This window comes from Callospermophilus lateralis, chromosome 8 (assembly GCF_048772815.1).
Source record: "Callospermophilus lateralis isolate mCalLat2 chromosome 8, mCalLat2.hap1, whole genome shotgun sequence".
NCBI lineage: Eukaryota > Metazoa > Chordata > Mammalia > Rodentia > Sciuridae > Callospermophilus > Callospermophilus lateralis.
Window position 1 is genome coordinate 103,724,133 of NC_135312.1, and position 24,730 is coordinate 103,748,862.

General features: G+C 37.3%; 1 protein-coding gene across 5 annotated transcripts in view; it reads left to right on the top strand.

Moving 5' to 3' along the window:
* The window catches only part of LOC143405870 (broad substrate specificity ATP-binding cassette transporter ABCG2-like), a 36,948-nt gene extending 13,467 nt beyond the window's left edge, over positions 1–23,481 (top strand). For 2 of the 5 annotated variants that reach the window (XM_076864238.2, XM_076864242.2), the window contains 11 exons: positions 1,770–1,918; positions 5,503–5,654; positions 7,312–7,416; positions 8,485–8,735; positions 11,812–11,894; positions 13,395–13,484; positions 14,817–14,941; positions 16,610–16,764; positions 20,431–20,520; positions 21,347–21,432; positions 23,334–23,481. In XM_076864238.2, the coding sequence (XP_076720353.2) occupies positions 1,770–1,918; positions 5,503–5,654; positions 7,312–7,416; positions 8,485–8,735; positions 11,812–11,894; positions 13,395–13,484; positions 14,817–14,941; positions 16,610–16,764; positions 20,431–20,520; positions 21,347–21,432; positions 23,334–23,481 (1,434 nt within the window). The remainder of the gene's footprint in view (positions 1–1,769; positions 1,919–5,502; positions 5,655–7,311; positions 7,417–8,484; positions 8,736–11,811; positions 11,895–13,394; positions 13,485–14,816; positions 14,942–16,609; positions 16,765–20,430; positions 20,521–21,346; positions 21,433–23,333) is intronic. The other 3 variants (XM_076864239.2, XM_076864240.2, XM_076864241.2) reach the window with 3 other exon arrangements.
* Positions 23,482–24,730: the final 1,249 nt, after the last annotated feature.

Below are 24,730 nucleotides of genomic sequence, written 5' to 3' on the forward strand. Positions count from 1 at the left end.
TTCTGTGTAGTTTATTTTGGGGTAATTTGGCTTTGAAAATTATATTTGGTCACATTAGAATTTATTTATAATTTATGTGGTGACCAAGTTATGTTTTTATAGCCTTTTTTTTTTTTTTTTTAGCCTTTGGCACTCCCTGTTATCACTCTCCTTTGAGGCAATGAAGAATTGAGGGGCTGTACTCTCTGCTGCTTCCCCTGGTACCTGTTGATAGTATTTTATGTGAAGTGTACTTTGTTTGGAAGAAGAATCCTGGGATGCCACCATTTAGCACTTATTTTTGTTTTATGAGTCATTGAGTTTTCTTTCCTTTGGCTCTTTATCTATTTGATTTTGCCTTCCCAGTAAGGTAGTCTTTTGCTGTGTTCTTTAACTTTAAGCAGGCACTGCTCAAAGTCACTTATTTGGATTTTTAAAGGAAAATATGTGAAAGCAGTTATTGACTTTTTATAATTTATGTAATCTAATGGAAATAATTTTAAATTTTCATGAATTTTTAAACATAACAAAAATGTAGAGAAAATAGTCAATATGATAATGATATTACTATCAGATCATATGGTAGTATAATTACTCATACTATTCACCTTGCTTTATCAGTTGTAAATATCACCTGCCATAATTACTTCAACAATTTCATGCTGAATATTTTAAAGAACATCATACAGTGTTTCATCCCTGAATACTAATTATGTATCTATAAAATGACATTTCCTTACTTTATCACAATACCATTATCAACTAACAAAATGGACTGTATGTTCATATCATCACCTATGTCAAGTCCTATTCATTCACATTCTTCAAATTGTCTACAAATGTCCTTTTTTAATATTTATTTTTTAGTCATAGTTGGACACAATACCTTTATTTTACTTATTTATTTTTATGTGGTGCTGAGGATCAAATCCAGGGCCTCACACTTGCTAGGTGAGCGCCCTACTGATGAGCCACAACCCCCGCCCTCCAAATGTCTTTTGTAGTTCAGTTGTTAACAGGACCCAGTCATAGGCCTTGGGTGGCATTTGATTATTATCCCTTTGGAGACTCTGAATTTTTGAATTGTTTTCTACTTTCTGTCTCCCCAAAACCTTTCTACTCCCCTCAACACACACAATCACATTGACTAGTTGAAAAGACTGAGACAGTGGCCCTGTGGAATATCACATCTTCTAGATTTGCTTTAAAAGAACAAACAAGGAATTGTTCAATGAGTTGGGGGTGGCCACAGTGTCAATTTGGAAAGACTTGTAGTCATTGAAAAGTTGCTAATGTGGTATGGTAGAAAGCATGCTTTTTTGATTGTGACTTTATTTTTTGTAAATCCACTTGGAGACTTTTGTTTGAAACAGTATTTGGGATGTTGTTAGAAGACTAATAAATCACTAGAGAGACTTTCCTTTTTCCTCTCCTATCTTTATTTCTTGTTTTATAGCGTGATTCCACTATCAGGGACATATCTTTTAGTGTTCAAGCTTATTTATGCTAAACCTAAATATGCAACTTGATAAGAAACATACATAACTGTTAGAAGCTTAGCCTTTATATCTGGGCCAGTCATCTAGAACCTCTTTCCTGAGCCTCATTTCACTCATCTAATCAAAGAGAAACCCCCTCTTCTCTCAGATGTCTATTTATTTGCGTTCAGAATAATAAGGACAACAAAATAAAGTGTCTCTAATAGGACTGGCACAGGTTAATCTACCAAATGACAGTGACTGTGGTTGTTTCTTTGTAAGAGAAACAATAACAATAACTTTGTGTTTTAGGTTGGAACCCAGTTTATATCTGGAGGAGAAAGAAAAAGGACCAGCATAGCAATGGAGCTGATCACTGATCCTCCCATCTTGTTCCTGGATGAGCCCACAACTGGTTTAGACTCGAGCACAGCTAGTACTGTCCTTTTGCTCCTGAAAAGGTAAATGCTGTGGGAATATTGTTCTTTCATTTATTTAATATTTAATCACTTCTTTGTATACTACAGAGCAATTAGACAAATGAAATAAATTAAAGGGATACACATAGGAAAAGAAGGACTCAAATTAGCACTATTTGCTGATGATATGATTCTATGCCTAGAAGACCCTAAAAGTTCCACCAGAAAACTTCTAGAACTAGTAAATGAATTCAGCAAAGTAGCAGGATGTAAAGACAAAGGCATTTCTGTATATCAGTGACAAATCCTCTGAAAGGGAAATGAGGAAAACTACAGCATTTACAATAGCCTTAAAAACAAAACTAACCAACCAACCAAACAACAACAACAACAAAAACTTGGGAATCTACTTAATGAAAGAGGTGAAAGATCTATACAATGAAAACTACAAGACCCTAAAGAGAAAAATCAAAGAAGACCTTAGAAGATGGAAAGATCTACCTTGCTCTTGGATAGGCAGAATTAATATTATCAAAATATCCATACTACCAAAAGCACTTTACAGATTTAATGCAATTTTGATCAAAATCCCAATGGCATTCCTCATGGAAATAGAAAAAGCAATCATGAAATTCATCTGGAACAATAAAGACACAGAATAGCTGAAGCAATACTTAGTAGGAAGAGTGAAGCAGGTAGCATCACTATATCAGACTTTAAACTATAATACAGAGCAATAGTAACAAAAACAGCATGGTATCAGCACCAAAATAGACTGGTAGACCAATGGTACAGAATAGAGGACACAGAGACTAAGCCAAAAAATTACAATTATCTTATCTTAGGCAAAGGTGCCAAAAACATACATTGGAGAAAAGATAACCTCTTCAACAAATGGTGCTGGGAAAACTGGAAATCCATATGCAACAAAATGAAATTAAACACCTATCTCTCAGCAGGCACAAAACTCAACTTAAAGTGGATCAAGGACCTAGGAATAAAACCCTGCATCTAATAGAAGAAAAAGTAGGCCTAATATTCATCATGTCAAATTAGGCCCCAACTTCTTTAATAAGACTCCTATAGTGCAAGAATTAAAATCAAGAATCAATAAATGGAATAGATTCAAACTAAAAAGTTTCTTATCAGTAAAAGAAACAATCTGTTAGGTGAATAGACAGCTGACATATTGGAAACAAATTTTTACTCTTCACACATCGGATAGAGCACTAATCTCTAGGGTATATAAAGAACTCAAAAAGCTAAGCACCAAAAAAACCAAATAACCCAATCAATAAATGGGCCAAGGACCTGAACAGACACTTCTCAGAAGATGATATGCAATCAATAAACAAATATTTGAAAAAGTGTTCATTATCTTTAGCAATTAGAGAAATGCAAATCAAAACCACTATAAGATTTCATCTCACTCCAATCAGAATGGCAGCTATTATGAAGACAAACAACAATAATTGTTGGTGAGGATATGGGGAGAAAGGTACACTCACACACTGCTGGTGGGTCTGCAAATTGGTGCAGCTAATATGGAAAGCAGTATGGAGATTCCTTGGAAAACTGGGAATGGGATCACCATTTGACCCAGCTATCCCTCTCCTTGGTCTATACCCAAAGGACTTAAAAACTGCAGGAACACAGCCGCATCAATGTTTATAGCAACACAATTCACAATAGCTAAACTGTGGAACCAACCTAGATGCCCTTCAATAGATGCATTTAAAAATGTGGCATATATACACAATGGAATATTACTCAGCAATAAAAGAGAATAAAATCATAGCATTTGCAGGTAAATGGATGGTGTTGGAGAAGATAATGCTAAGTGAAGTTAGCCAATCCCCAAAAAACAAATGCCAAATGTTTTCTCTGATATAAGGAGGCTGACTCATAGTGGGGTAGGGAGGGGGAACATGGGAGGAATAGATGAACTCTAGATAGGACAAAAGGGTGGGAGGGGAAGGGAGGGGGCATGTGGTGAGAAATGATGGTGGAATGTGATGGACATTATTATCCAAAGTGCATGTATGAAGACATGAATTGGTGTGAATATACTTTGTATACAACCAGAGATATGAAAAATCGCTCTATATGTGTAATATGAATTGTAATGCATTTTGCTGTCATATATTAAAAAATTTTAAAAAAGTTTATAAGTAAATAAATAAATGAAAACCAAGGTCTGCTTTTTTAGTTCTCTCTGTTACTACTACTGGCATTGCCAATAGACCTTTGTAGGCAGATGTAGGAAAACACATGTATGGGTGTGTATGTTTATATTTGTATACCATGTAGAAAAGTACTTTTATATTTTATTTAGAAATATGTGGAATATAAATATTTTATGTGCATGTGCATATATGTGTGTACATATATACACATATGTATTTGAATAGAAAGAACCATGTAAAAATACATCTGTAACTATTGCTGTTTCTGTTAGTGTGTACATTTTAAAAAGCCCATCAGTTTATAATAATATTTGAATTCTAGTCTAAAATCTCCATGTCATTTTGAGTCTCTGCCACTTTCATGTTTATAAGTGACATCAGACAGGGAAAGATGTAACTCCCGTTTAATCAATATATCCACTTACTTACTCAAACAAGTAATTTAGTTTTCTAATGCAACCAGTCTCCCAATTGTTCTGGCTGGGTTGCTTTATCCTCCATTCACTTTGTAAACCCTTCTGTCCCATTTTATTTTCACAACAAATGTTTACTTCAGAATTAAAGGGAAACAAAAACATCGAGCATAGGAATACATTTACTGAAATACAAGTGTCTCATTTGGTTTGAAATCCTGAAAAGTTACTCTGACTACTTACCTGAGGTGGATTTATGTTGGCAGTGCTTCAAGGAGTCCTCCATCCCTCAAGAAGTTGCTTTTTAGTTTTGGTTACAGGCTCGCCAAACTCAGGTCATGCTATGAGTTCCCCCTGGGTTAAAAGACCTCAGACTTGTTTCAAACCCCCAAAATTCTCCACTTGAGGAATGGTTTACAGATTAGAGACAATTACCAGATAGATTAATTGAGAGAAGGGGAAAGGCACTGCCCTGCTAATGATACCAACCTGTCCCTTCTACAAGGTCTAATTACTAACAGGCAGTCCTCAAATTTGAGTACACCTGTTCATAATTAGTCCTTAAATTTGAGATATTTTTCTTGTTAAAAATATGACTCCTGGGCTGGGATGTGGCTCAGTGGTAGAGTGCTCACCTGGCATGCAGGAGGCATTGGGTTGGATCCTCAGCACCATATAAACGTGAAGTAAAGATATTGTGTCCACCTAAAACTAAAAAATAAATATTAAAAAAAATGACCCCTGTTCCCAACCCCAGAGATTTTGATTCAGGGTCTAGGAGGTCTGTCTAGGAATCTGCATTGTCAATAAACATTCTAGTGAATTTTAGAATGTTGATGCACCATCCTTAACAAAATAAATGCATTGAATTTAAGTTCCTCAACTATCAAGTAGATGAGTTGAGAAGTTTGTAAGAGAAAATCAAGTTAAATTGGAACAAATGGCTTACTGATAGAATACAGTACTTTTTAAAGAAGTACAAGGTTCAGATGCTTAATGATTTGTTATTTTCCCTCTTTTAACTTAGGATTTCTGAGCAGGGACGAACAATCATCTTCTCCATTCATCAACCTCAGTATTCCATCTTCAAGCTGTTTGACTGCCTCACACTATTGGCCTCAGGAAGACTTATATTCCATGGTCCTGCACAGGAGGCTTTGGGGTACTTTGAATCAATAGGTGTGGTTGACTTTTTCATGCACTAAATCCTCAATTCATAGAATCATAGAGAACAGAGGGGCAACAAGAGTCCTGTTGGATCTTTGCATTTACTTGGGTGCCACCACTCTAAACATCTTTGGTCAGTTTGATGCCAGAAGGGGTTTTTTTTTTTTTTTTTCCATTTTTCAGGACTTACTTGTTGTTTAGGTCTCTTTCCTTATCCTGTCCTACGAGTATGCATGTATGTATGTTTCTACTAGGCCTGTGTCTGCTCTGCTTCCCAGTTATAATGACCTTCCCCCTGAAAGTTCAGTAATAAATGTATTGAACTTAGAGCCAGTTAGTCAATTAACATTTATGGAATGACCCAGTGTCATTGTCTTTTTGACCACATAAGAGATGATGGCATTTCAGTTTTTCCTGCATCATGTTATCTTCTTATATACCCTGATTTGGAGGATATATATATATATATATATATATATATATATATATATATATATATATATATATCATGGAGATGTTGCTTAACTTTATAGTAACATTAAATTGCAGATTTAGGCCTTAGTGGCTATTAGTCAATACAATATCTTGTCCTAAATCTTGTCCAAGTGGCTATTAGTCAATACAATATCTTGTCCTAAATCTGACTTTGATGGGCCAGTATTTCTGACATTTCTGGGCTGCCTGATTCTTTCTATATCAGATTGAATTTTGTGATTATTTTAAATGGCTCATGCAATCTACTTCATTTTAGAGATATTTGGGTATGATTCTAGATGTGTCCTCATGACCTAACATATCATTGTAAATATTCATTAGCTGTCTTTCTTAATTTCTTTTGTTTACTCTCTGTCATTTGAAAATGATCAAACATATATGGGTCTAAGGGAATCCAGAGAAGATAAAAACTTAAGAGTGAGACCTCAGGTCAAGTTCAGATGATTGTGCCACAGAACTTGAGGTGAGAGCTTAGGTGTGCTGTGCTAATCATTCTTTCTTGATAATGCTGTTTTGTGGATTTGTTGTTTATTTGGAATTACGGCAGATGAACAGATAATAATTTGGATCTCTGAATGTAGAAGGTAAACTATTTTTGCAGATAGGTGCACTGCTGTTCTAGTATTTGCTATGTTAACTCTTAAATACAACAAGCCCCAGCATTTAACACTTTTTTTTTCTTGGACACAGATTTAGTTTTATGGAAGAATACTAATAATCATCAGATCATATTGATGACTATTTGGGTTTCATGATTTATGATAGGTAAGGACTAATGTAAGATATTCTAAAGAATCCATGATTGGTGTGGAAAATCAAATCTATATAGATATATAAATGTTTATAATAGGTATATCTCTATATAATAGATATATTTATTAGATTGGATTAGTTTAGTAGTAACCTGTTAATAATATTTCCTTTCTTTATCCATATCTATTATATAATAGATCTATTATATAATAGACATATCTTATCTATCAGCTGGAAAAAAAATAAAATATTGTGTGACTTTAATATATAAGGAGAAAAGATGAATACTGAGAAAAGAGAACAAGAAGATGAGAAGTTAGATTCTGTCTTCCCTAACCTCACCTTCATCACCCTCTGGAAGTGAATCCTCTTTATCTTTCATGACTATCATATTGAGTTCCTTGGGTGCTTTCTTTCTCAGGTTACCAATGTGAACCTTACAACAACCCTGCGGACTTCTTCCTGGATATCATTAATGAAGACTCTTCTGCTGTGGGATTAAACAGAGAGGAAGGAGACTGTGAAGGTATGTAAGTCTCTTAGATTCATTTTGCCTAGTTGCTCTGGCTGAAGTTTAGCAATGTGATGGCTCATTAAAACCAGCCTTTGTGAATTCATGTTAATGCTGTGTTCTGATGAGTCAACAGACAGACTTTGTTGTTCATAGAGCTGTGGGCATTTTAATTTTAATTTGTAAATGAGCATCTATATGATACTGTCAGTTGGAAGGGGGTTCCCAATAAGAAATATTCTCATTTTTACGCTATTTTTGAAATAAGAAACTGGGCCCTTTATGCACTTATACAGAGTATTGCCGCAGTCTGGCTGGGCACAAAATCACGAGCCACTCACAGCCTTGTAGATTCAAACAGCAATTCTTTATTCCCGATCTCACACCGACACTCTACAGTCATGTTCTGGGGAAATCCACGTTCTCTGCCCAAATCCACCTCCTCTGCCTCCCCAAAACTCTCTGAATCCCGGGAGAACTCAAGGGGAACTCAGGCAGCAGGATACGCCCTATTCCCAGCAGGAATAATCTTAAACCTGGAACCGCCCTAAACTCGGATTGTCCTAAACCAGGAACGCCCTAAATCCAAGGAGAGCCTTAAACCCTGATCCGCCCTAAACCCGGATCCGCCCTGGTCCTTGAGCAAGGTCACCTTACATGCAATGTCACTGCAAAATGTCTAAAGCAAGTCCATTTTACCACGAGTCCTTCCTGTAAGCAACATGGGGTATGCTGGCAAGGAAATTGTCATACCTACTTGGCTAATGGCTCTCAGCAGAGTATAAAAGAAGGGCCAGATTTTTATATTAGGAATTATTCCACTCTGTGATAAGGAATCTATTTTGTGAAATAGGCAAATAGGAAAAAGTCAGTGAATTTTTGAACCTATAAGATTACACCAGTAGTTCTGGTTCATTCACTGTGTTTTTCTAAAATATAAAGCAATGACAAGGCTAGTGGTTCTTTTTATATTCAAGCTTTAGAATTAGAATGTTATCCAAGAAAGGAGTTGTAGAAGAATGGATTAGTTTAGTAGTAACCTGTTAATAATGTTTCTCTTCTTTATCCACTTTTATTCCAAAGCCAACGAGACTGAGCAGCTTTCTCAGAGAGAAAAGTCAGTCGTAGAAAAATTAGTTGAATATTATGCCACCTCCTCCTTCTACAGAGATACCAAAGCTGAGTTAGATGAACTTTCAGGAGGTCAGGAGAAGAAGAGGAACTCAGCCTTCAAGAATATCACTTATGTCACCTCCTTCTGTCATCAGCTCCGATGGATTATCAGGCGTTCCTTCAAAAATGTACTGGGTATTCCCCGTGCCTCTATAGCTCAGGTAACCTGACAAATTCTTTTCACTGTGCCGTGAAGTACTCATGTGGGAGCTATTTGGTTCTGATGTGGTCCACTTCAGGATTCTGTGTATCTTCTACCCACCCCTCTTATCAACTTGTCATCCTCACTTCATTTGGGATATAGAAACAGTCAAGAGAACAAGTGAAACACAATCCAGATTTTAACATGTAAAGCTTGTTTTAGTTTTTACTTGGGTCACCTAACTCAGAATTGTTGATGATTGAAATAAACTGTAAAGAGTAATCTGAGCAAAAAAAAAAATTGTAATGTAAATGTAGAGTCAGCCTTATTTGGGGTATTCTAGTAGTTGTCTCCTATCATCCAGTAATTTACTCAACAATGTCAACATAAGATCGTGTGCTGCACTTTGGGACTCTGTTACACTAGTGAATAATGGGTAAAATTAAAATCTCTGCTCTCATGGGACTTATTATGATGGCAAGAGACAATGATAACTGAATAAAGAAAATAGGTGGCATGTCAGATGACAGAAGAGACTATGCAGGAAGATTAAGCAGAGAAGGGATGAAGGTAGGGGAGGGACAGAGAAGAAGTAGGGAGAAGAGCGTTGGTTTACAATTGAAATCAGGCAGTGAGGGAAACCTGGAGTTGTTGAAAATACCTAAAGTTGGTCTGAACTGTCCACTGTCTGAAGGAAGAGCCTGTATGCAGAGTGTTGTTATTATTATTGACCTTCCTATTTAAAGATTCTTATCTTTGGAAAGCACTAGATACCTTAATGAGTTTTCAGTTTATACATAGGTAATAATCAGGCTTAATGAGGCTATTCACTGTGTAGCTAACTCCTTTAAGATGAGATAATGTTCTTTTCTGCTTTTGTCTGGCTCTGTAATAGTTATTGATTATCACTCTTTGAAGTTTTGCTGTTATTTGTAACCTGTGTGTCACACAAAACACTAGCTCTCCCAGTTCATTGATCTATCATCTTTTATTCACCTGGTTGTTTGGGGACTGTTATTTTTATTATCAATCACTAAATTTCTGTTGAGTATGGAAAGATAGCATATTGTCAGTACTAATGAAATACTACTGACTTCTTAACATGTGCACTATAATTTTCATATTTAGTGTACCTGAGAACACATATCCTTATTTGATTCACCCTTAGTGGACTCAATTTCTCTGAATGTTTTTTAGCCTTGTTATTTGTCATTTCTTTCAGAACACAAGCAATTTTGTGTCCTATCAATGAAGAGTAATGTTTTATTCTTTAAAATATTTTAAATTTCATTTAGAATCATGCCAGCTGAATTAGAGCCATCAACTTAGGTTACCCACTGTTCAGCAGGAGATGATGAAACGAGTTGATTCTTTCATGTGACTTATGCATTAAGGTTTCCTTACTTGCCTTTAAAAAGTGGTTTATAAGTTTCTTTTCCAAGCTACATACACAGGAGTCTGGGCAGGGCATTATCAGAACACAGTTACTTGTACACCAGGATTGTGCCTGTTTGGGGTCTAGGCTTCCTTAAGGTACAAACAGCCAACTTACTTCATCAATAAACTCAGTTCCACAAAAGGAATTCCAGCAACATTCAGAGAATTATCAGTCTCTAAAATAAGGGTAGAACTGTGGAGAACAGTGACTTGAATCATGGTCTTTGACTGCCTTATGGTTGTGGCTGCACTTGTACTGGGAACTTTCTGTGTCCCACCTTTCTCTCTATAAGTGTTTGTTTCTCACCAGTTTTGCCCCTCACTGGTTTCTAAGGTTCAGCTGTATAGGTAGCCCCCTGAATTCAGTATTCAGGCTTGTGAATACTGGAGTGTTAGTATATGAGTAGGCAAACCCTATTTGGTAAGGGGCCAATGGTAAATATTTTAAGTTTTGCAGGCCATTATATGGTCTTTGTCTCAGGTAGTCAACCCTGCCATTTTAGCACGAAGCAGCCCTAACTCATGCATAAACAGGTGAACCTGGCTGTGTTCTGATAAAGCTTTATTTATGGACACTGAAGTTTGATTATAAATTTCATATTACAAGAAATATTATTCTTGATCTTTTTTCCTCCAACTATTAAAAGTCGACCCAAATCAATCTTGCCACACAGGGTAGCATAGCCATGCAGGACCTGAGGAAGTTGTTGGGGAATAAAATAAAGTCCAAGTGGCCTAGAATTTGGTCTTGAACTGAACTCTCAGCGTTTTTGACAGCTAACATGCACAGCTTCATACTTCAAGAAGTTCAAACAAAAACAGGCTGTCTTTACGCTTATCATTACGCATAAATTCAGTTTCAGGGCCAGGAATGTAGTGTTTGCCTAAGATTGTACAAGGCCCTGGGTTCAATTCCAAGCAGTGCAAAATAAATAATAAAAATTTAGAAACACACACACTTCAAAAATGGAATTTTGCACAACAAGGAAGTAGGCATGACCTGGGCCTCACCTCTACCTTTGGGGTTCCCGCCTGTATGGGAAAGTGCATTTTACAGTCACCAAAGCATTCAGTTAGCTTTCTCTGGGGACACCCCAGTGCTTCCATTACCATCTCCTCTGTCACTGCCTCTCTATCAACCTTGGCCGGTGAAGCCAACAGTTAACACATCACACCTGAAGTGCTGATTCTTCACCCTCCTCAACCATCTGCATATATTCAATCTGTGTGGATGACTCCTAAGGAGACCATACAAACATCATTCTTTAATGATAAAAATTTTCTTAAGGATGTTTCAAATAGCAAAGGATCATGGGTTACATTGTACCATAATTTATTTGATGAATTCTATTCACAAGTTCCTGAGTCAGACTAAACCCTGCATTGGCAGTGCCTGGTAGATATGGGAGAATCTTAGTTTGTACAGTCATCTGCTTTCAGTTCCCCAAACAACAGATATGTTAATTTTCAATGTAGTTTAGAAAGCATTAATAATATACACTGTTTTATATTCTCCCAGAGAATCTGGCCAAGCCATTTAAAGTGTTTATCTCAATGGACAAATTTTGATTATGCAGCCATATCTATTACAGTGGTATAAATGATGGTCAAAATTTTTCACCTCTCATTTAAATGCTGTTCTTTTTCTTTCCAAAAAGATAATTGCCACAGTCATACTTGGATTGTTTGTAGGTGCCACTTTCCAAGGGCTAACAAATAGTTGTATGAAAACGGAGAGTAGGTAAGTAAATTTGGATCTTAATTTTGAAAAACTGTTGTTACTTTATTCATTCTTGCAGACATCCATCAATATTTGAATTGATAAGTATGGGCCAGATGTTATTGTTTTGTGGGGTACAATGAGTTAGTGCACTGAAAACAGAGTTAATTTTCTTCTTCCCATATGTACATGTATGTAGGTAGTAGTAAACTACACAAAACACAAATCTTACCTTTTCAACCATTTTTTTTAAGTACAGTTCAGCAGCATTAAGTGCATTTATATTGTGCAACTACCACCACTATCTAAAGCCAGAACATTTTTTTTTTCTCAAATGGAATCTCTAGCCCCATTAAAGAGCAATTCCCCTTACAAACCTCTCCTAACCCCTGACAATCACTTCTACTTTCTGATGGAAATATGAGCATTAAAATTCTTCCTTTTCACATAGGTACACAAATTACTTTTTTAACTCATAAATAAGCATAGCCTTAATTTCTTTTCTAAGCACCTTGGAAACCTGATAGGAAGGTGGCTAAGTCAAGGCTATTGGTCAAGGCTCTCTGATGGCCGTGTGTAGGGTGTCTGTAGTTAGAGCTGAGTGAGGACTCCTTCCACTGTCTGGCATTTTCCTTCCATGTCCATCTTACCTACTTTTACTCCACTTGGAAACCAAACTAGCTAATAAAATGTTTTCACCCTTTGGGCTTTATGTAGCTCACTGTTTCTCTTTTTATACGTCAGGAATGATACTTGGCATTTTCTTTCTTTATTTTTTTTATTTGTAGATAGACACAATGCCTTTATTTTGTTTAGTTTTCTTATGTGGTGCTGGGGATCGAACCCAGTGCGCCAGGGGTGCTAGGCAAGCGCTCTATCACTGAGCCACAACCCCAGCCCCTGGCATTTTCTTTAGTTAAGATGAAGATGACAATATTTTTATGACCTAAGTATTAGTTTGGGCTGCCATGACAAAACACTACTGACATTGTGCCTTAGAAAAGAGAAATTTATTTGCTCTCAATTTTAGAGACTGAAAGTCTGAGGTCACGGTTCTGTTCCAGCAATGTCAGGTTCCTGTGAATGTCCTTTCCTACCTTCATTCTGTGCCCTGTCATCTCAGAACATCTGGCTTTTCTCCTTCTTCTAAGGGCACTAATCCTGTCTTGGGCACTCCACTTTCATGAACTCATGTAAACCGAATCACCTACCTCCCAATAACATCCAGATGGTAGCAATTTCTTCAACTTAATAATTTAAGTGGGGAATTATTCAGTTCCCAGCAAACTAAGACCATGAATTTCAAAATGTGCTATAATATGGGATTATGGAAAATCACTGTGGAAACAGTGGGAGAGAGATTTGATGGGGTCATCATGTTTCTCTGTTTCAGGCAGAACAGTTCTATTTTTTAAAAATAAATCTTAATGTCATATTATTTGTGTAAAGAATTCTGTGGGTAGCAAACTGGTGTCGTGTTGAATTGACTGCAGGGTGTCTGTTTCCATTTTGTCCTGGCAGAGCTGGGCTGCTTCTCGTGCTGGTGGTCTATGAGTGTTTCAGCAGCATATTAGCTGGGCAGATCTTTGTGGTCGAGAGGAAACTCTTTATGTGAGTAGGTCTATGTTCTATGAAGGGGCATTGGCAGCTGGGGACAAACAGGTCTCATACAGAATTGGGCCAAGAATGTGAACCCAAGGATTAGCAGTATTTTTGTTTTCTTTTATTTCTTTGTTTAATTGACAGATATGAATTCTACATATTAATCATATACAATAAAAGCGTTTGCAGTATACATAGGGATTTCCAATGTTAATTGAGAAAAAGTAGTCATAGGTGGGGAGAAAATCAAATTGTGTGGGACCTGATACCAAGGAAATAAGGAGTCCTAAGGTTAAGGTGTGGTCAGCAAATCCCAATGCTGCAGGGAGCGAGCAAGTGATAAAAGAGCTAAAGTTGCTGAAGCAGGTCTTGAACCTGTGATCCTTCTGCTTCACTCTCCTGAGCCACTGGGATCACAGGCAATTGCCACCATGCCTGGCTTAGAAAAGGTCTTGATAATGTTTCCAAGAAAAGCTTGAGGAGCTTGGAAATAATTAAATACTGGGATCAGGAGCAAATTGGAGGTGGGAGATAAGGTTTAATCCTGGTAGATAAAGGAGTGGAAAGAGCCAGAAGGCAGCCTTACAGTAAAGAGCAGACTGGGTTTGTCTCTTCTGCTTTTCAAAAATGGAATATCTTTGCTCATACTTACATGCCAAAGATGAGAATTCTTAGAGGAGAGAGGAATGGAGACATTGGTGGAAGATTTTGGAATTATAGGAGAAAAATGTCAGGAAGAGGAAATATGGGGATTTAGTAGTGCCGGGGCTGCACATTGGAGGTGTGATCATTGAAGGAAGAAATCTTTTTCTTTTTTTTTTTTTTTTTTTTTAGCATGAAAATAGAAATAAAAGAGTTTAGAGATGTGTAGATGCATTAGTGGCCTTGGAGAAAAACAAATCGCTTTCTTCACACTCAGAAGTGGGGAGAAGAAAAGCCTCTGCTACCACTGAGTTCCTCAATAACTCGAGTTGCGCTCTTCAGTCAGAGCCAGTCTCAGAGGACAAACAGGGTCGCTGAGGAGAGTGAGAGATGTGGATGATGTTCCTGGAGGGGCGATGTGCACTATAGTGGGCAGCAGCAGGAGGGGTGCTGTCATGAGAGAGGGTCCAAGTTAGAGCCTTGTGGGGCTGATTCCCCAGGGAGGCTGCACTTGAGGGAGAGAAGGGTGTGTGTGTGTGTGGGGGGGTCAGCCTGGAGCCTATGGGCAGGTGCAGTGTCAGACCTGGTGGCAGCAGGAATCTGCAGAGCAGCATCTCATCTGGGCTGTGCCTTCTTGGACTAATCTAAAATGTGTGGTGTTTTTTGTTTTTTGTTTTTTGTTTTTTTTTCCCCCTATAGACATGAGTACATCAGTGGATACTACAGATTGCCATGTTATTTCTTTGGAAAATTGTTATTTGATTTATTACCCAGGAAGTTGTTGCCAAGTATGCTGTTCATTTGTATTATATACTTCATGGCAGGTAAGTAACAAGACAAAGAGGCTGTGTCTTGTCCTGGATATGAGGTGAAGCCAGTTTTTTTTCCCCAAGAATCGTTTTGGTTATCCAAACTACAAACCAAGACATGAGACTGGGAAGCATGTTTGCATTATGCATTCTCTAAAATAGCTGTTCTGCTGTGTGTGGTGGTAAACACTTGTTATCTTAGAGCTCGGGTAGCTGAAACAAGAGGATCATAAGTTCTAGGCCAGCTTCAGCAAATTAGTAAGACAAAAAAAAAAATTGGGGTGGAGAGGTTTGGGGAAGTAGCTCAGTGGTAAAGCACCCCTGGATTGGATCCCTAGTACAAAAGTAAATAAATAAGCAAATAGCTATTCAATGTGGACATTGTTTTCAAGACATTTAACACATTTGAACTTTTAAAACTGTAAAACTACATTATACTGAGAGGTGCTCTGCTTCATATATAAATATGGAAAGAATTTATACTTGAAATTATGCTGAAGAAACCAGGATGTTTATTGCCTATCTTATTTTCCTCTATAGCTCTCCATGTGTGTTTTTACAAAAATTATAGATGGGTAGTATATCTAATATCTATAGTTTTATATATATATATATATATATATATATATATATATATATAATATATGTAAAGAGAGGTAAAAAGCAATATTCACATATATTCTCTCTTCCTCTCATTCTCTAATGAGGGAAAGATGGTGACTTTATAAGTTTATTGATTTAATAGTGATACTTATTTGATGGATGTAGGCAGATATATTTGTGCATTATGCTCAGTCTTCACCCCAGGTCATTTCATCTAAATTTTATATATTTTATAGTATAGACACACACATACACACACACACACACACACACACACACACACACACACCAGAAATTTCTTCAAAACAAAACCCCAATACATTACTCAATTAACAAAAATAACAAAAATACTGATAGAATTTAAACTTTCTATTTCACAAGTCAGAGATGTGTCATAAAGAATTTGTAATGGAATATAGATGCCTCCCAACCCCCAGACTCCTGATGAGTGTTCTTGGGTCTGTTCCAAAATCTTCAGATTCTGTGACCCATATCATTAGCTCATTATAGTTTATAAAGTAGTTTAGGAAAATTTCACTAAGCTTCAATCTCAATCACAGGATCATTTGATGGTTTGTCTAGGGGGACATAGATTACAGAGATACTTTACTTTCCCCTAAATATTAAAACTACTATGAGGTTGTGGAATCTTGATCCCAGATTCTTCACTAGTGCGGTTGTCGCAGACAGTGGCGACATCTGGATATGAGAAGGTGCTGTTGATGAGTTTCCAATGACAGGAGAAGGAAGCAGAATTTTGGACATTTGTGTGGCTGTATGTCTCCATCTCAGCAACTCAGAAATTGTTCATAGTTGCACATAAAGGAGCTTAGGTGTTATATGGAAAAGTGTTTTTTCAGTAAGTTTATAAAATAAAACAGGATGATATAACTTTATGCACTCATATTCCCCACCAGGGAAAAAGTGAAATTGATCCAAGAGTAGTTGAATGGTGAGATGGTGACTTTCTTTCATTCTGATATTTGTTTCCCAGAATAATATAGTGCTGTTTGAACAATGAACAATCCTGAATACATGGTGACCTAGGTAGCTGGACTGACCCATTCTGTTCTGTCTCAGGATTGAAACCAGAGGCAGGGGCTTTCTTCATCACGATAGTCACTGTTACGATGGTGACGTACACGGCCAGTTCTTTGTCCCTGGCCATGGCAACAGGCCAGAATCTGCACTATCTGTCAACAATCCTCATGAACTTCTATTTTGTGTTTATGATGGTGAGTATGAGAGGGAATTTCCCTCCTGGTTTGTTCCTGTTCCACTACCTATTGTATAAAACCTGCTTTGAGGATTCCGTACATGGAACTCTGACATTTTCAGGAGTTCATAGACTGTGATATAGTTTATTAAAAAAACAGGCCTCTTTCCTCTGCACTATACTAATGCAGTTCCTATAACATTAACTAACATGTCCTTTCTAATGAGCTTTTAAAAGACATTTCTTGGTGACATATAAAAACTTGATAAATTAAAACTTAAACATCAGAATAATTATGGTTGGATGATTCCCTTGTAAAACATGATTGGTCGTCAATCTTCCTTTCATGCTGATGTTCTGAACTGCTGACTGTTTACCCATAGCAGAGATATTTAGCTGAATTCACTTCTCTCCAAGTTGAAAGCAAAGCTCCCTGAGAAGGGTAACAGTGTGCAGCACCTGTGGGTGGTATAAGCTGGGTGCCTCTTGTGTTTAGGAAAGGAATGCTTTTAAAATATTGGAAAATTCCAAAGTCCATACTAGATTACCTCCTTTCCGAGTTCCTGACAACCTCTTATATTAGTAATGCTCCTTATTTCCATGCTTCCTTCCTTCCATTTTGAGATGCTGGGGATTGAACACAGAGTTTCACTTATGCTAGCCAAATGTTCTACCACTGAGCTACATTCCTTTCTTTGAATTTTATTGTGAAAAAGAATCTCCTTAAATTGCCCAGACCAGTCTTGAATTTAGTCCTCCTGTCTTGTCCTTCTGAGTAGCTGGGATTACAGGCATGTGCCACCAAGCCTGGCAGGAACCGATGTCTTTAAGTGCTACATAATTAGCACAAACTGTTGCCAAAATTTAGTTCCTCCATTTATGAATGTGGCAACTCCAAATGTATATCATTGAGAAAGTCCCAAGTCTTGTTTATGTATTTCATATATTATCATCCATTAGACAAAAATGTTTTGTTTGAGTTATTTGATGATGACTGATTATTATGTAAAAGTTTCTTTGTGGAACTTTAAAACTGGTTGTAAAAAATGTATTTCACTCAGAGGTGCCTGTGATATAATAAGCCCTTTGTTAGGTCACGTCTAAACATATGCAGACACATCATAACATTGTCATTGTTTTGCACATCCCAGTATACTTCACAGTAGTTAGGACTAGTGTTATGTGAACCTCTAGCTGCCTTTTTTTTTAATTGGTTGTTCAAAACCCTACAAAGCTCTTGACATATCATATTTTATACATTAGCATACATTAGCTTCAAGTGAGTTATGAACTCCCTTTTTTACCCCAAGTACAGATTGCAGAATCACATGGGTTACACATCCACATTTTTACATAATACCATAATAGTAACTGTTGTATTCTGCTACCTTTCCTATCCTCTACTATCCCCCCTCCCCTCCCCTCCCATCTTCTCTCTCTACCCCTTCTACTGTAATTCATTTCTCACCTTGTTTATTTTCCCATTCCACTTACAACCTCTTATGTGTAATTTAGTATAACAATGAGGGTCTCCCTCCGTTTCCATGCAATTCCCCTTTTCTCTCCCTTTCCCTCCCACCTCATGTCTCTGTTTAATGTTAATCTTTTCTTCCCGCTCTTCCTCCCTGCTTTATTCTTAGTTGCTCTCATTATATCAAAGATGACATTTGGTATTTGTTTTTTAGGGATTGGCTAGCTTCACTAAGCATAATCTGCTCTAGTGCCATCCATTTCCCTGCAAATTCCAAGATTTTGTCATTTTTTAGTGCTGCGTAATACTCCATGGTGTATAGATGCCACATTTTTTTAATCCATTCATCCATTGAAGGGCATCTGGGTTGGTTCCACAATCTAGCTATTGTAAATTGTGCTGCTATGAACATCGATGTGGCAGTATCCCTGTAATACGCTCTTTTAAGGTCTTCAGGGAATAGTCCGAGAAGGGCAATAGCTAGGTCAAATGGTGGTTCCATTCCCAGCTTTCCCAGGAATCTCCATACTGCTTTCCAAATTGGCCGCACCAATTTGCAGCCCCACCAGCAATGTACAAGAGAACCCTTTTCCCCACATCCTCGCCAGCACTTGTTGTTGTTTGATTTCATAATGGCTGCCAATCTTACTGGAGTGAGATGGTATCTTAGGGTGGTTTTGATTTGCATTTCTCTGACTGCTAGAGATGATGAGCATTTTTTCATGTACTTGTTGATTGATTGTATGTCCTCCTCTGAGAAGTTTCTGTTCAGGTCCTTGGCCCATTTGTTGATTGGGTTATTTGTTATCTTAAGATAACATCAGATATTAGGGCTCTATCTGATGTGTGAGGAGTAAATATTTGTTCCCATGATGTAGGCTCCCTATTTACTTCTCTTATTGTTTCTCTTGCTGTGAAAAAACTTTTTAGTTTAAGTAAGTCCCATTTGTTGATTTTTGCTATTAACTCTTGTGCTATGGGTGTCCTATTAAGGAATTTGGAGCCCGACCCCACTATATGTAGATCGTAGCCAACTTTTTCTTCTATCAGACGCAGAGTCTCTGATTTTCTAGCTGCCTCTTGTGTGTCTCCAGAAGTCCTTCCTGGCATCTTCACTGTGATACTGCTTTCCGCTATGGTTAAATGGAGGCATTGAACAAATTTCTGATGGGCTTCACCACATCGTGCTCATTATCAGTTCTAGGCTTCTGGTTATCTTAACCTTGCATTCTGAATGTCAAATTATTTCTAAATTAATGAATATGAGATGTAAAACTTTGTAGAGAAGGATATGTGCTGCTCAGGAGTTTTCTGGAATATGTTCCTAGATTGCCAGGTTTATTAAGGGAACAGATAGTGGTGATGTAATCCAAATAGTCAGTATAGTTGGCACTTCATGTCCATGGGTTCTTCATCCAAAGATTTAACCAACTGTTAATGAAAACTGTACAGTCCCATAATTGTGTCTGTATGGAATATTTGCACATTTTCTTTTCTTGTCATTATTCCTTAAACTATATAGTATAAACTATATAGTATGCCCAATGTATTAGGTATCATAAGAAATATGGAGATGATTTAAAATAGACAGGATTTAAAGTATAAATGATGTACTTAGGTTACATGCAAATAATATGTCATTTTGAAAACAAGGGACTTAGCATCAGGAGATTTTGTTATCTGTGAGTTGGAGATAAGGGGGATCCTGGAACCATTCTTCATAGGATACCAAAGGATAACCGTACTTCTTAATCTTTCATTGTATACAGTTACAGAAGAAAGGTGAGGACATCGTGGTGATAATTAAGAATCTTCCAATAAGTGGAATGTATAAATATAGATGATAGGTATATTATCCTTCTTTTTTTAATGTTTATTTTTTAATTGTAGTTGTATACAATACCTTTATTTATTTATTTTTATGTGGTGCTTAGGATCTAACCCAGGGCCTTGCACATGCTAGGTGAGTGCTCTACTGCTGAGCCACGATCCCAGTCCTTGTCCTTCTTTTAATACCATAAACTGCCTTAGCTATGCAGAAACATACACAAGCAAAGGACAAATATTGGTGTTTAACGTAAGTGGGAAGAATTTCAAGAGAGTTGTTTCTAGCAGAAATGTTTAGGGGTCTTAGGGTTCTTGAAGAAGGTCTTGTTTAGAATTCCTCATGAAGTCACTGGACTGGTTCTGATGCTTGGTTTTTGCTTTCTGTAGGTTTTTCTGGTTATCTCACTGTATGTTGGAACTATTCCACCTAAGCTTTCTTGGCTTCAGTACTTAAGTATTCCTCATTATGGCTTTAGGGTAAGTTGTCCTCCTTTGTTATCAAGTTGGGTTCCCAAATTGGGAACAATCAAAATAAAAAGCCTAATGATCTAATTTCCCCAGTCATGAGCTGTGAACCTCCCTTCTGGGAATTGTCTTTCAGGAGGAATGCATGAGTATATCCTCTTAGCCTTGGTTTAAAGAAGGTCTGGACATCATCTGGGGTTTTCCAAGTCACCTTATTGTTAGAGGAAGGAGACGGTTGGGAAGAAATCTCCTAGCAAATGGGAAAGATTAACTAAATGATGAAAAACATATTGTTGTGTTTTAGTTCAGTAAGAAAATAATCAGAAGAGAGGAGAGTAGAACATACAGTTTATATTGAAAAGCAAATAAGAGGAAAAACAAAGGCCACATAATATTCGTAGCTGTATTGATTTAGAAACCAACTGGCTCCAAAGTGAACTTTCTGTTTCATAATATTGTATAACCAAGTTTCTAACTCCCATGATGACAGATGGTTCTGATGACAACTAACAAGACCATTACCATAAATCAATAAAATTCACTGAGTACCATGATATTATTTTAATTATTGTGTTTGTGGGTTTATGAAATGGGAGAGAAGAAGGAAGGGCTTAAGGGATGATCTAGACAGAGATTTCCATTCTTGGACAATTTAAACAACATCCCCACCAGAGACTTCCTGTCTGCTAGGGAAAATACTTCAGTTATTTAGCGAGTTTCTCTGTGAATGTTCTAGAAACAGTAATGATTAAACTCAAGAACATATTTATGATGATCTTTTGGAAACTTTTTGAAATTTACAACCATTTACTTTATCCCACTCACTCTTGTGTTATAGGCTCTGCAGCATACTCAATTTTTGGGACAGAACTTCTGTTTAGAACTTGGAACAATAGGAAGCAATACCTGCAGCAACTATGTGATGTAAGTTTGCATTCAATGTCCCGTTGGGTTTGCTGGCTACTGTGGTGTGGTGTAGAAAGGCCCTTAGGCTTAGAACTGGTAAGAGTCATTTTAGGGTCAGCAAACCTTTATAAGCCTGTTTTCTCCTCTTAAAGTGAGTCCTTGTGTACTAATGTATGTGAACATGCCGTACAACTCCTGTATTGTAACAGTCAAAATTGTATTTAATGTGGAGAAATCTGTGTTTTGTGCTTTTTGAAATATTGTTTTGATTTTGAGTTTGAGTCCTCACTTTTTAGAACATTTGAATTGACATGGGTTCCTTTTATAATTTAGCAAGGAGGTTATAGGCTCTGAATATATGGATTATGGGCTACCTGTGAGTCCAGTCCATGGACAGTATTTAAGAGCTAACAGGGCAGCAATAGCCCAAGAGGAGTGAGTATGGCCCCACTAAGATCCTCGGCCTTCTCTCAGCTTAGATCTTTGGCAGAAATCATGAAATCAAAGACTACATTGTGTGTGTGTGTGTGTGTGTGTGTGTGTGTGTGTGTCTGTGTGTATGTGTGTGTGTGCGTATATGTATGTAACCTAACTTGGAATTCTCCCTATCCGAGAATGTATCCTCTAAAGAAAGAAACACATATTTCAGCTTTTCACAATATCATTAAAACAAATTCAGGTTTTAATAAAAGTCTCAGCTTTGCACAATATCATTAAAACAAATTCAGGTTTTAATAAAATTAGAGGATCTTTTAAACATGTAATGTTTTCGTTTTCTACAATTGTTATTAATGGTTTGATTTTAAAACAAGAATTAATGAGAGAAGAGAGAATCCTAGCATCCTAAATATCTCCTGGAATTTCAAAGAGTATGGAAATAATACCTTAGCAAGAGCAAAATCTCTATTTTGAATGACGGAGAGGAAAACCTCTAGGGAGAGGGGTTTTCTTTACTTGTGTACTCACTTTGGTTTCAGATGGGTGTGGCATCTTTGTCACACAGTTGCTGCCCCCCTGCTGTTCAGGGCAGGAAATGGATGGAAAAAGTAGGACCAGATAAGGAGGAGCCACCGCAGGCTTCATACTCACAGAAGGCTCATTCTCACAAGGGGAAGGAGGAAGCTTCTTCAATAGCAAAGAGAGGCCAGGGATGTTTTTGAAATGCCTAAATTCTTAGAGATGCACAAGAATGGCAGTAGGCAATAATTGTGGCAGCACCAGGTGTTTTTAGTACCAGCCACTTTTCTAACCTGTGGCAAGAATGCTGCATCCTGCTCTGCTCTAGCTGCTACCTAAGGTTTGAGTCTGATTCCTGGGCCTGCTGGTCACATCCTGTAGCTGGGTTTCCATACTCCTCGGTAGGGTCTTGGTGTGAGAGCTGAGAGAACATGACTTCAGATTTGGAATTCTTGCCTCAGTTCTTTTGAATGGCTGTCTTGTGGGTGAATGGAACTATAGGAGCTTTGACCAACTTAGCAAGGGCTATAGATACCATCAGGTAAAGCTGAAGGTTCACCATAAGGAATAAGTGAAAGGTCACCTGATCAAATTTTCCTTTTAAGGGAGCAGCATTATAGATCTGGAAAAGAGTGAATCTGAGGAAGCTAAAATTTTGGTTCATAGTGTGACTTTATAAACTTGCCCAAGCTTGTTAAACCTCCTGTTCCTCCTCTTTAAAATGAGCGAAATCTCTATACACCTTCGGATTGTTTTAGGGATTAGTAAACTATTAGGAACATGTTGCTTAGCATAGTATCTGGCACAATTGTTAGCATTCATCAACTATTAGCTATTAGTTTTAAAGGGCTAACTACTAACAATTTGGTTACCTATAGGCTTCTCTAACAAAGGAACATATGCAATAGAACTTGACAAATACTATAAATGTAGTTTTATTTTATTTTTTTCTTTTATTTCAGATGTACTGGAGAAGAATTCTTGATAGTCCAGGGCATGGATCTCTCACCTTGGGGTTTGTGGCAGAACCTCTTGGGTTTGGTTGTTTTAATGATTTTCTTTCTCATAATTACCTACTTCAGATTGTTATTTCTTAAAAAATATTCTTAAATTTCTCTTTAATTTACTATAAATTATTGTCATATTAAACGGAGAATTGACTTTTTCTCCACTTTTTTATTGTTGCATTGTACTAATGTTATGCTCGAGTTTGGGGACCCCCAAAAGACCACCAGAGACTGAGATTGATGTAAGCAGCAAAGAGGCGTTTATCGCGAGCTAGCTCGGACCTCTGCACACACAGCAACTGGTGACGCTGAGAGGCCCGGAGCCCAGGGTTTGCAGCAGTTTTATACACTTTTTGGGGAAGGCAGGGACTTCACATACGTCATAGTATCTCTTAACAAATCATCACACACTGCAGGAAAATCATAAAACAACTCTAAAACATGATTAGCACATCCACTGGCGGGAATAAGTTGGGTAGGGGTGATTGGTTACTACAAGAGGGGGATTCGTTTGAACTGATTGATTTAAACCACGAGGGGTGTACGTGCTGAACTACATGGTTTCCAACGTGTTATCAACCACCATAAATTACTGGGAAGATCATCTGGCATCCCAGGAGTGGTATAGCTGGGTTGTATGGTGGTTCCATGCCTAGTGTTTTTAGGAACCTCCATACTGTTTTCCATATTGGTTTTAATACTTTATAATCTACCAATAGTGTAAAGCTATTCCTTTTCTCCACATTCTTTCCAGCATTTATTATTGTTTGTATTCTTAATGACCACCATTCTAACTGGAGTGATATGAAATCTCAGTGTTTTGATTTGCATTTTCCTAATTGCTAAGGATGTTGAACATTTTTTCATGTATTTGCTGAATACATGTATTTCATGTATTTTTTCTTCTTTCTTTTCTTCTTTTTTTTGGGGGGGATGAGTGGGTACTGAGGATTGAACTCAGGGGCACTCAACCACTGAGCCACATCCCCAGCTCTAAGTTGCATTTTATTAGAAACAGGGTCTCACTGAATTGCTTAGTGCCTTGCTGTTGTTGAGGCTGACTTTAAACTAGTGATCATCCTGACTCAGCCTCCCAAGCCATTGGGATTCCAGGTGTGTGCCACAAAGCCTGGTATATATATTTTTCTTTTGACTAGTGTGTGTTTAGTTAATTTGCTCATTTATTAATTAGGTTGTTTTTCTGGTGTGAGGTTTTTTTTTTTTTTTTGGTCACTTCTTTATATATTTTGGATATTACTCTTCTGCCAGAAGAGTAGCTAGCAAAGATTTTCTCTCATTCTATAGGTTCTTTTTTTACATTTTTAATTGTTACCTTTGCTGTGCAGAAGCTT